This window comes from Colobus angolensis, unplaced genomic scaffold, assembly GCF_000951035.1.
Source record: "Colobus angolensis palliatus isolate OR3802 unplaced genomic scaffold, Cang.pa_1.0 Scaffold196, whole genome shotgun sequence".
NCBI classification, from domain to species: Eukaryota; Metazoa; Chordata; class Mammalia; order Primates; family Cercopithecidae; genus Colobus; species Colobus angolensis.
Window position 1 is genome coordinate 5,045,458 of NW_012115110.1, and position 12,154 is coordinate 5,057,611.

The 12,154-nt window shown below is 39.8% G+C and overlaps 1 protein-coding gene across 1 annotated transcript in view; it reads left to right on the forward strand.

The window, feature by feature from the left end:
- Nucleotides 1–12,154, forward strand: part of ADCY2 (adenylate cyclase 2 (brain)) — a 420,021-nt gene that overhangs the window by 281,466 nt on the left and 126,401 nt on the right. The window contains exons 5-7 of the mRNA XM_011940963.1: nucleotides 2,258–2,369; nucleotides 5,051–5,178; nucleotides 11,294–11,452. Coding sequence (XP_011796353.1) covers nucleotides 2,258–2,369; nucleotides 5,051–5,178; nucleotides 11,294–11,452 — 399 coding nt within the window. The remainder of the gene's footprint in view (nucleotides 1–2,257; nucleotides 2,370–5,050; nucleotides 5,179–11,293; nucleotides 11,453–12,154) is intronic.

Consider the following 12,154-nt stretch of genomic DNA (forward strand, 5'->3'; position numbering starts at 1 on the left):
GCTCACTGCAACCTCCACCTCCCGGGTTCAAGCAATTCTCCTGTCTCAGCCTTACAAGTAGCTGGGATTATAGGCACCTGCCACCATGCCCAGCTAATTTTTTAATATTTTTTAGTAGAGACGGGGTTTCGCCATGTTGGCCAGGCTGGTTTCGAACTCCTGATCTCAGGTGATCCACCCGCCTTGGCCTCCCAAAGGGCTAGGAATACAGATATGAGCCACCATGCCTGGCTGCCTGCTTACTTTTTTAATCCCTTTGCTGCAAAATAACCTCTGGACCAGCTTAAGCTATCTGTAGGTAGCCTGTGTCAGAGCTGCTTTATTCACTGTAAGTTTTGAGCACAAGAAGCACTGGAGACGATATGAACAAGAAGGAAGTGGAGTCAACTGCCCATCCACATGTGCTACCTCCTGATACTGCTTTGAATCAGGGACTCTTTCTCTGAGCAAGCATGGTTCATCCTTCCTCTTGCACAATGGCTCAGCACTTGTGATACCTGCCACTGTAAGTCAGCATGTAAGAAATAGGGATGATTTCTCCGGGATCATCTGAACAGAGTGGAGGGTAAAGCTGCCCTCAAAACCCTGGTTTTCCTATAACCATCAGAGCTCTCCCATAGGTCGTGTCCATCAGCAGAGGAGCAAGTATTTCCTCTAAGGTGCAGTCACACATCCTGGGCTTAGCAGAACAAGCAGAGTATGGCCAGTAGCAGAGTCTTGCCCTGCTCTGGCTGAGACCCTGCTGACTGGTGCCCCTGTTTGTACTTTTTTTTTAATTGTAAAATATGCATAGCATAACATTTACAATTGCAATCATTTTTAAGTGTACAGCTCAGTTGCATCACGGACACTTATGCTGTTCTACAGCCATCAATATTATCCATCTCCGGAACTTTTTCTTCATCCCAAACTAAAGCTCCGAACCCATTAAACAACAACTCCACACCTCCCCCTCCCCCAAGTCCCAGGCAACCACCATTCGAATTTCTGTCTCTATGGTTTGACTATACTGTGTGCCTCATATCTGTAGAATCATACAGTATTTGTTCTTTGCACCTGGCTTCTTTTACTTAGCATAAGGTTTTCAGGAGTTTCAGCACAGGTCAGAACTTCATTTCTTTTAAAGGCTGCCTGACATTCCATTGTATGGATAGACTACATTTTGTTTATTCATCCATCTGTCCATGGACATTTGGTTTGCTTCCATCTTTTGGCTATTGTGAATACTACAGCTATGAACATTCATGTACAAATATCTATTCAAGTTCCTAATTGCAGATTTTTGGATATATACCCAGAAGTGGCACTGCTGAATCATATGGTATTTTGTTTAATTTTTTTGAGGACCAACCATATTGTTTTTCAGAGTGGCTGCATCATTTTACGTGCCCACCAGCAATGCACGTGTACTCCAGTTTCTCCAGGTTCTCATTCACAACCATTATTTGTATGTTTTATAAGAGCCATCCTAATGGCTGTGAAATAGTAGTTGTTTTTGTTCCATGGGACATCTTAAGTCATACATATTCACTTTGTGAACCTCAAACCTCCTACAGAAATTTAGGCTTCTTTATAAGACCTTGATACAAATCAGAAACGTGTTATTGTGTAGGGAAAGTTGCAGTGTGCACACAGGTGCTGTATTTTCCTGTTTTAAACACATAAAAGCTCTAAGGAGTCTCACACTCGCCTTCCCTCGTGTGTACATCCCATGAAGGGAGCTGTTTTGTCATTTCCTAGGAGTGAGCTTCCTGGCCTCCTCAGTGTCCAATCTGCCCCTACTCTTCTCTCTCACAACACTGTCTTGTTTTCTTTGTAACCCTTTTTATGATTTGTAATTGGACATTTGTCGATGTCCACATTTGTTCCATACATCATCCCAGCTAAATTCTGAACATCAGGAAGATATTCCATGTCTGCTTCATCCTGGCAGATAAGAGGGATTCCAGAATCATTTAAGGAATCTTTTGTAAAAAGAGGATTATTTTTCCAGTTTCTTCTTTGACTCAATATAAACAGAATTTTTTTTTAATTGTTTTGCTGCTTCACTCCTCATCTTAACTACAAAAGTTTAACCTCAAAAAATGTTAATTAACAAGTTTTAAAAAATGTGTGTATATTCTTAATTCAAAAAATGACATCTTACTCATGAAAATATAAACAAAATTACATGATTTTAATGGCAAAATTATTATTACTTTCTTAAAAAATGGATAAACTGGAAAACGCTGTCTCCCCACCTCCTTTCTTCCCACAGCATCTTATACGCTGACATTGTTGGCTTTACCCGGCTGGCAAGTGACTGCTCCCCGGGAGAACTAGTTCACATGCTGAATGAGCTCTTCGGAAAGTTTGATCAAATTGCAAAGGTGAGTGTTATGGATTCTCTTGCTCTCTGAAGATTTCTAAACTCTTGGTTTCATTTTTCTTCATCCACCTGTCAATAGTTTGCTTTTTCATAAAAGCATCCTTTAGGAAGGTTGTTTGTAAAAGTTGTTGGATTTCTTTGCTATTGATCTTTCATGAGCCTCAAACCTGTCTCGGGGATGAGAAACGGCATGGCATATCATTATCACGTTTTTATCTATTTTAAAACTTCCCCCTATATATAATTCAGCGCACATATAATAAATACATTCCAGGCAGTGAGATTCCATTTGCAAATCCCTCTGCATGGTACTATTTTAAGGTGCTCTTTGAGGCATTTCCATGTCAAGGATCTGGTAGGATCGTTTCCACTCCTCTAGTTGCCAACATTCTCTATTCCTATTGTTAAGCAGGACCCTGGAAGAACCCCTGAAATAGAATGGGTGTCTTCCATGCAAAGCCTTCCTTACTCTTGTCTCATTTTTATCCTTTGATTCTTGTGCCACTTAAACAGAAATGGAAGTTCAGGGTCTTCCATTTGTATGCTCTTTCATGGACAATTTCACAGATAGGAATTGACAGGAAACCATCTGAAACCACACTAGACCCTATTATTTATTAGAACTGTCACAGTTGCTGGTGGCAATATCGATGGCAAAAAGTTTCTTCCTGCAAGCCCTGTACTTCTCATTAAATGTTTCTGGTCAGTTCTCTCTTTGAATTGTTCCCAACAACAACAAAAATGCTTCATTATGTCTACTAATATCAGTTATTTATCTATGGAAGAATTGGTCCTAAATTTAGTTCACTGTATGATTTAGATCACTTTTCAACAAGACAGAACATTCCAGCCAAGTCTCTTAGGAAGAAATCTGGCTTGCAGATGTTAGCATGATCATTCTTGCACCAAACCCCCCAAGGTTTTTGTCTCCTGTAGTTCCGCTGACCATGACAGCTCTCATTGGAGATTGTAAAAAATCAGTTAAAGCACAGCTCTGCTTCCTTCCTTTACCAAGCCAAAGGAAGGGGGTGAGTTTTATGGGTGTTCATTTATAGGAAAAGAAAGGTTTGAAACTTACATGATGTCTTAAAAGTTTGAATTAATAAAAGGTCATTTTTGTTGGACTACCTATTCGTGTTAGGAAGAAACATTTCTATGTTGGCTGGAAACAACGTAACTCCAATGTTCAGATGACATTCTCTCCTCAACGTGCCTGTCTCGGTGTACAAGTTTCCTTCTTAGAGGATAAGGGCCCACCCAACTCCAGTTCTACCTCCTCTTAACTAATTAAATCTGCAACAGCCCTATTGCCAAACAGGTTCACATTCACAGATATCAGGACTGGCTTTAACATGTGAATTTGGAAGGACACAATTCATTACCCATAACAGAGGTACTCGACATGACTTCCTGTAATCAATGGAACAAAGGAGTGTACAGCCTTGGCTTTATCCATCATTGGTCAGAGGGGCAGTGTGCCTTCATCATGAGTTCATGGTTCACTGTTCAATAACGGTGGGTTCTTGTCAGCAAACCGACACCCCAGTGCATTGAGTACTGTGTAAAGCATATAACCTTACACTAAGGAACTCAAAATCATTGCCATTCACTGTAACTTTCATGTTTTTTAGTCTCAGAATATCTGTTTAGGAAGTATGGGAGGGAAGCTTGATTAACATGTAATTGTTTGCCTTTTTCTTGTTTATGATATTGTCGTCAGGAATTACTAAGCACATCATCTGTAGTACTATAGATACATATGGAAGTACATCCTGGCTTGTGCACTATCAGACAGGAAAAGAAATATGCAAAATATTCAGCAAAACTAACACATGTTTGAGAAGAAGATGTGTTCACTTGATTATTTCAGATTTGTTCAGTTTATACATAAGCCTGCGTTCGTGTTAGAGAAAAAACAAATGCCCGCATTTGGTACATCTTTTTTGTTTTTATTTTTCTTTTCTTTTACTGAAGAGTCTGTAAGCTGCATCAAAGGGTTAGAAACAAATAGAGGATCAACATGTATGAATGCAGTTAATCTAAATATTAAAATATAAACACAAAACTTAGCCCAGAAAAATAATGAGGTAGTCAAATTTTACATTAAAACAGTTGAGCCTAAGATGAGAATTAACTTTTAAATTACTTGGCAGTGTTTTGAATGGTAGCTTATTAGGTGTGGTGATGTCTATCAGAAGGGATATATGTGCAGGTAAGAATCTGCTTTAGATTTAAAATAAATGAAAGACCATAAGCACAGTAGGGAAGGACATGAGATTCTAATTCACACTGAGTGCTGGTCATCATTTTCTACTCTGAAAGACTCAGCTGTGCATAGAATGTTTTATTTCACCATAAATGTTTGGAGCTGCTCAGACTAAAGAGATTGGCCCCATCACCATCCTTCTCTGCTTCTATGGAGTATAAATCATTCCAGAACATTCTCCCTTCTTTCCCATTTTTTTCCCCTTTTCTTTATTTATTCCACTTTGGAAATCGGCACGTAGGGGAGGGCAGCTCATTCTGGTTGGGTAATGAAGGGAAGCCCAACTGGTTCTCGTTGCTCTCTCCAGACGTCCCTGGAATGGTGTGAGCAGAGCTGGCGCTTGATGATTATTACATAAATGTAGATCATTTTGCAAGTGCTTAATGCAACTGAAATTCTGTAATTTATTCTTCCAGGAGAATGAATGCATGAGAATTAAAATTTTAGGAGACTGCTACTACTGTGTATCTGGACTCCCGATATCTCTCCCTAACCATGCCAAGAACTGTGTGAAAATGGGACTGGACATGTGTGAAGCCATAAAGTAAGTGGACTGCTTAGTAAGCATTTTTTTATATGCTTTAAGTTCTGGGGTACATGTGTACAACCCGCTGGTTTGTTACATAGGTGCACATGTGCTGTGTTGGTGTGCTGCACTCATCAACTCGTCATTTACATTAGGTATTTCTCCTAATGCTATCCCTCTCCAACCCCCTCCCTGACGGGCCCTTGTGTGTGATGTTCCCCTCCCTGTGTCCATGTGTTCTCATTGTTCAGCTCCCACTTATGAGTGAGAACATGCGGTGTTTGGTTTTCTGTTCCTGTGTTAGTTTGCTGAGAATGATGGTTTCCAGTTTCATCCATGTCCCTGCAAAGGACATGAGCTCATCCTTTTTTATGGCTGCATAGTATTCCATGGTGTATATGTGCCACATTTTCTTTATCCAGTCTATCATTGATGGGTATTTGGGTTGGTTCCAAGACTTTGCTATTGTGAACAGTGCTGCAATAAACATATGTGTGCATGTGTCTTTATAGTAAAATGATTTATAATCCTTTGTGTATATACCCAGTAATGGGATGGCTGGGTCAAATGGTATTTCTGGTTCTAGATCCTTGAGGAATCACCACACTGTCTTCCACAATGGTTGAACTAATTTACACCCCCACCAACAGTGTAAAAGCGTTCCTCTTTCTCCACATCCTCTCCAGCGTCTGTTGTTTCCTGAGTCAGGAAACAACAGTAGGCATTTTTTTTTAACTGTCTAACAATTTGGGGTTGTAAGTCTCACCCATGACTATTTCTATTGTTCTGCCTACTGGCATTAAATACGTTATTGTGCATTTAAATATAATTGTGCAGAAACCCATTTGTTGGGATGTGAGTAACACAATGGAAAGTAAGACTTCATTAAGTGTTTAGTATTATTTTTTTTTGTTGGTTTGCTTTTGAGATAAGGTCATAGTCTGTCACCCAGGCTGGAGTCCAGTGACGAGATCACAGCTCACTACAGCCTCTGCCTCCTGAGCCCAAAGCAATCCTCCCACCTCTGCTTCCCAAGTAGCTGGGACCACAGGCAAGCACCACCACATCCAGCTAATTTTTGTAATGTTTGTAGAGATGGGGTGTCCCTGTGTTGCCCAGGCTGGTCTTGAACTCCTCGGCTTAAGCGATCTGCTTGCCGTGGCCTCCCAAATTGTTGGCATGATAGGTATGCGCTGCCTGAGCCAGCCTAGTATTGTTACTATGAGCCTTAGATTACAGTGAAACTGAGTTGGAAATCTATAGGAAGGGATGGTTTTGTTTGTTTCAAAGGCAATTTTTTAAAAGAAATTTTGAATGTCTTCTTTGATCTTAAGGTAAAAGTGTGCACATGTTATCATCTTTCCAATTTCTGACAAATTCTGTGGCTTCACACACATTGTAAAGGAAGAGGTAGTTTTTACAACCAGACTGCAGTTAATATAAAAAACCAATACAAAAATATTTTCATCAAGTCAAAAATGCTCAGCTCTGTGAATTTAATTTTAATTTATATTTGTAACATGTTTTCTGCATTGCATCTTTAATTTTTTTCACCATGATTCCAGAGAAGATTTGCTTACATAGAATAATGATATCATTACCATTGATTGCTACAAGGTAAAAATATAAGGTAAAAAGGTAATTTTTATTACCAGCATCACAGTTTTATTAGCAGTACCTTCTTTAGTAATGCCCTTTGTAGAAACCAGAATATTCTTATAAATAATAAAGCCTTTTTTTGCTGACTGCATGGTTGGAATATTGTACTTCATTGGGTTTTTCATTGTCCATTTTGGTCAAATGATTTGACCTCATCCTCCACTTTTTTTAAAAAAATATGAACAGGGTTGGAATTACAAGCTTGATGTTCTCATTCTGTGTCTCACGATTAAAGTAGAAAGGGCTTTATGTCAGAATACATGAAGTCGTGTTGTCACTGTGTTGGTCATATGCTGAAGCGACTAAAATATTAACAGGTGACTTCCCCCGCCCAGTCCTGGGAAGATGAATGTCCCCACCCCACGCCACCTCCCTACCGCACCCACCACATACACACACACGTGCACCCACACAGCCTCAGCCAGTGAAATGGAGAGACCCGCATGTTCCATATTCACTAGCTCTGTAGCAAACTCCTGCATGCTTCTGTCGGACCGATCAGAAATGGGAGGGAAATGAAGTCGATGAGAGAGTTGAGATGGAAAGAGTAGTTAGTGTGAACTCAGTTTCCTATACTAAATGCGTAGTGTGAGAAATAGCCATAATTGCTTCTTCCCATAAGTAATCATATGTACTCTCTGATACATGAAAAATAGCTTTTAGCTTTTTTTCAAAAGTAAGTAACTACTTGTAATCCTGTGGACTTAGATAGAAGTGAATCCAATCAGTGGAACTATTGGATTTAAAAAAATATTAATTTTTTTTCAAATGTGTAGCCTGCCACTGGTGACAACCACATAAGGTGAAATGAGTAATATTGAAGGGAAGTATTTTTTTTATTTCCTTTTCAAGTAGTTGTGGAAAAGAGTCTTATGAAGAGCAAAATTATGTGCATCAATAACACACTGGATTAAAGAATCCACCCATTTACTAAAGCCTTGTTTCTGCTTTTGAATGAACTGTTTCCAGTTCCATAATGTTTAAGTTATTCCAATGTCTTAAAGATCTTTTAGGAGAAAGAATCCTTACATTACATGCACTGGCATGTCACCAGTTCATTAGAAATACTATTACATTTTTTACTGTGATAAAATATGTATACCATAAATCTTACCCTTTGAATCATTTTTATGTGTATATAAAAATGTACGATGAGACATAAAAATGTACAGTTGTGCAGTGATGTTGAGTAAATTCAAAGTGTTGTATAACCATCATCACTGTCAACTTCCAGAACCTTTTCATCACCCCAGACAGAAACTCCGTACCCATTAAGCAGTAACTCCCAATTACCCCTTTCCCAGCTCCTGGCCATCCCTATTCTACTTTCTGTCTCTATGATTTTTACTATTCTGGATATTTCATGTAAATGGAATCATATAATATCTTACCTTCTGTGTTTGGCTTCTGTCACTCAGAATGTTAAGGTTCATTTTTGTGGTGGCATGTGTCAGTACCTTTTGATGCTTTGGATGACAGCATAATATTCCCCTGTAGGTATATACCACATTTTATTTATTTTTTGATCATTGATGCATCAGTAATACCTTACATCTGCAGAATCTCAGTAATGTCAACAGGTTTGAGGGACCTCTCCCAATTCTTGCTAATCTCTCAACTCAATCCTCAAGTCAGGCAATGGCTTTGCATCCCTGTTACCTGCCACTTGAGGAACAAAGAATTCCACATTATTCCTCTGTTTGCTTCATGTATTGTAGACAAGGTGATCAATAATATGGTTATTTCGGGCTGGGCATGGTGGCTCACGCCTGTAATCCCAGTGCTTTGGGAGGCTGAGGTGGACCAATCACCTGAGGTCAGGAGCTTGAGACCAGCCTGGCCAACATAGTGAAACCCTATTTCTACAAAAATATAAAAATTAGCCACATGTGGTGGCACACGTCTGTAATGTTAGCTACTCAGGAGGCTAAAGTAGGAGAATCATTTGAACCCAGGAGATGGAGGTTGCAGTGAGCCAAGATCACACCACTGCCCACTGCACTCCAGCCTGGGTGACAGAGCAAGATTCTGTCTTAAAAAAAAAAAAAAAGTGTATTTTGTTACACCGCTATGAAAGCACAGCAACAGAGAGGGCATCTCAGCAAGTTCCAGGAACTGTTTGTCCACTTTCATCCTCTCTCCCACGCAAGGATGCGTATTTCCATTCCCATTCATTGAGGCGTGAGGTGGGATGGGTACCAGACAGGAACTGTCATTTTTTAAGCTAGTGAGGGAAATGTGCACAGCTGGCACTTGGGTTTTTGCCAGATGGTCTCAGTGTCATAGGAACCAGCAGCATGAGTCCCAGACGGCTGCCCGCTCTTCCCTCTGTGTTCACACCTCCATACTTAGCAGCACCTCATTCCCTGTGACCCCAGGCACTGCTACAAAGGCACTTCAGCTGCAGTTTTGGAACATTTCCAATGCTTAGAAACATTTCTTTTTTCTGTCATGAACATGTAAATTATTTTTAATCAAGTAATATGGAGGACCTTGATTTTATAAGGGATTAAGCCTTCTCTTAAACTGTACTGTTTGCCTCCTACTGTTGCAAGCTTTAAGCAATGACTTCAACATTTTTCTATAGCTTGTAAGTTGCATATACATGCAACAAAACATGTGGCGAGTTGATCCATTTGAACCCATGGTCAACTCATTTTTATAAAAAAAAACATGGAGACGGTTTTAATGTTTTAACCAGTCAGCTCATTAAGGAGTTCAGCTCTGTCAAATGGGCAATCTGAGACTCCTTTTTCCTCCGTTTTTATCCTTCCTTGGCTCTCTGCTGGCCTATTTTGGTAAACAGAAATGCCACGTGGTTGGAAATGTCCTCTCAACAACATAAAATGTTAAGAACAATTATGGGTTCTCTAACAAATTTTTCAGGATCATCATTGCTCAAAGACAGAAGCACAGTACATTTTTCAAAAATGACCTTGGTCCATTATTAATCTTGTATGAAGTGGTTACACTGGGCCTTGAACCCTCTGAGAGGTAAACAATCCACTTGGAGGACTTGTGTCCACCCACGCTGAATTTCTGCTGAGGGCAGAGATGGAGACAGACAGGGAGTGCTAATTGCCCTCAGGGCAGTTAGAGGACAGAGGCAGCAGGGCTGCCTAGACCAACCTAGAGGGGAGAGAACAGAAAGCCTTTCTGAATGGGGCTGTGCCTGAGCCCAGAAGAACAATGCCAGCTGACCACATGACACCAAAGGGAGGCTTGGGGGCATGGGGAGCAGGAAGAGGAGTCATTCTAAGCAAAGTCTGGAGGTGGGGACGCCCTGGTGCTCACACAATCACAGCCTGCAGATGCAGGGCAAAGGGGTGGGGATGGGTCTCCTTGTCCTGTTGATGCTCTGGCTCGTTTTGTGGGGCAGGAAGGCAAGGTTTGGATGACTTGCATAGAGCCAAATGGGTAGCTGGGTTTTTTTTTTGTTTTTGTTTTTTTTTGCAAAAACAAGAAAGGAAGACAGTGAGGGAAAAAAAGGAAAGGAAACAGGAAGGAAAATATCTTTCTGTATTCTTTTTTGAGAATGCGATTTATTTTTACATCGTGGGTCCATTTCGTTTGATCATTTTTAGCATGCTAAAATGGTATCATTATATCATTTAAGCATGACATACATGCCTATGCCATTTTGAGATGTTAATGATTCATTTCACTACGATTCACAAGTGGTAGTGTCTTTCTTTGATTGTGCTGCAGTCGGCATCGTTGCTTCCCTCCACATCACCTCTTGGGGTAATTCTCTCGATATAATTAGGAACATCTTCCTGTATACTTCTTTTGCAATACTACTTTAATATATTCATCTAGCAAGAATCAATAAGCATGGCCAAGCATTTCCATTTTTTCTTCATTGAAGTTCATCTTTTTTTTTTCCGTTAATGAGTTGGTGATAGGGTCCTAAAAAGTATTTTTTCTCTTTTTGTTAAAGAATGTGCACAACTGAAAAGGCTTAATGTCATGATTATTTTGCTAAAAATTCTTATTTAAGCTAAAGTCATTATTAAGCTCACAAATGAGCTATATTGTTCTCTTATTAGCAGAAGATATTCATTGGCGAGGTACATTGTGCTAAGCACTAAAATTGCAAACCCTGTTTAAGACTGTTTCTTACATTACAAGGCAATGTCACCTGATTCTAGTATGAAAATGCAGACATGTGCCAGCACATGGTAGTTGCTTGATACATATTCACTGCAGAAGTAAAAGTTATAGCCAAAATGTTTTGTCATCACTATAGTCTGGCCTAATCTGGCTTTAATGGCAAGAACATTGGTCTAATCTGAAATGACTGGAAGGAAAAACCCTTCTTAGCTCAAAGGAGTGATCTCCTGCCTTGGGAAGGTTCATGGCCATTTCCAACAGTCTGAAAAATTCTGAATAATAAAATAGTGGGAAAATTGGCCAAGAGTTAAAGGAAACACTGGCTGTTACTTGATCATGATCTCACTTCCCTTCTCTTTAGGAAAGTGAGGGATGCTACTGGAGTTGATATCAACATGCGTGTGGGCGTGCATTCTGGGAACGTCCTATGCGGAGTGATTGGTCTGCAGAAGTGGCAGTATGATGTGTGGTCACATGACGTGACCTTGGCCAACCACATGGAAGCTGGAGGGGTCCCTGGGTAAGGCCAAGCATTGGATTTCTTTCTTCAAGCAGACAGCACTATTAGGAATGACAGATTATTGGCCTAATGACAGAGTGCTCAGTTTTTGATCACTTCTGTTGCCTCTGCTGGTATCATGTTACTCACGCCCAACAGCCTCTTATATTAAGCAGATAAAGATGAGCTCTCAAGTCCCTACACCATGACCCCTATTGTCCATAGTTCAAAGACTGTGAATATCAGGCAGTAAATTACAAACTTTTACTTATTTGCAAAATGTATGAATAGAGACCTGATTTAAAGATGTTTTACAATACAGTCCAGATATGGCATCTGTCTAGAACTGTTGACCTTTAAAACCATTATGTTAAAATAAGTGACTACAGCATCCTTCTCTGGGCAGAATAACATATTTCAGTCAAGAAAATCCTTATCAAAGGCTATAGTTTAGAGAAGCAGAAGAGAAAGCACCGAGAAAGAAAATCTACACTATTGTACAGATTAGCATGCTTCTAAAATGCCCATGACATGCATTTCAAAAGGTATTCTCAAAAAAATTCGAAATAATAAAGTTGTATTTGCTGTAATTCACCACACCCAACATGCAGGTTTCTGTGCATGTTAAAGCTCCAAAACTAGTAGTGCACGACCTCTAAGAGCATCTTTCCAAAGCAGTGGTCAATAGAATATAAAAGTTTACATTAAAGTTAATTGTGGACA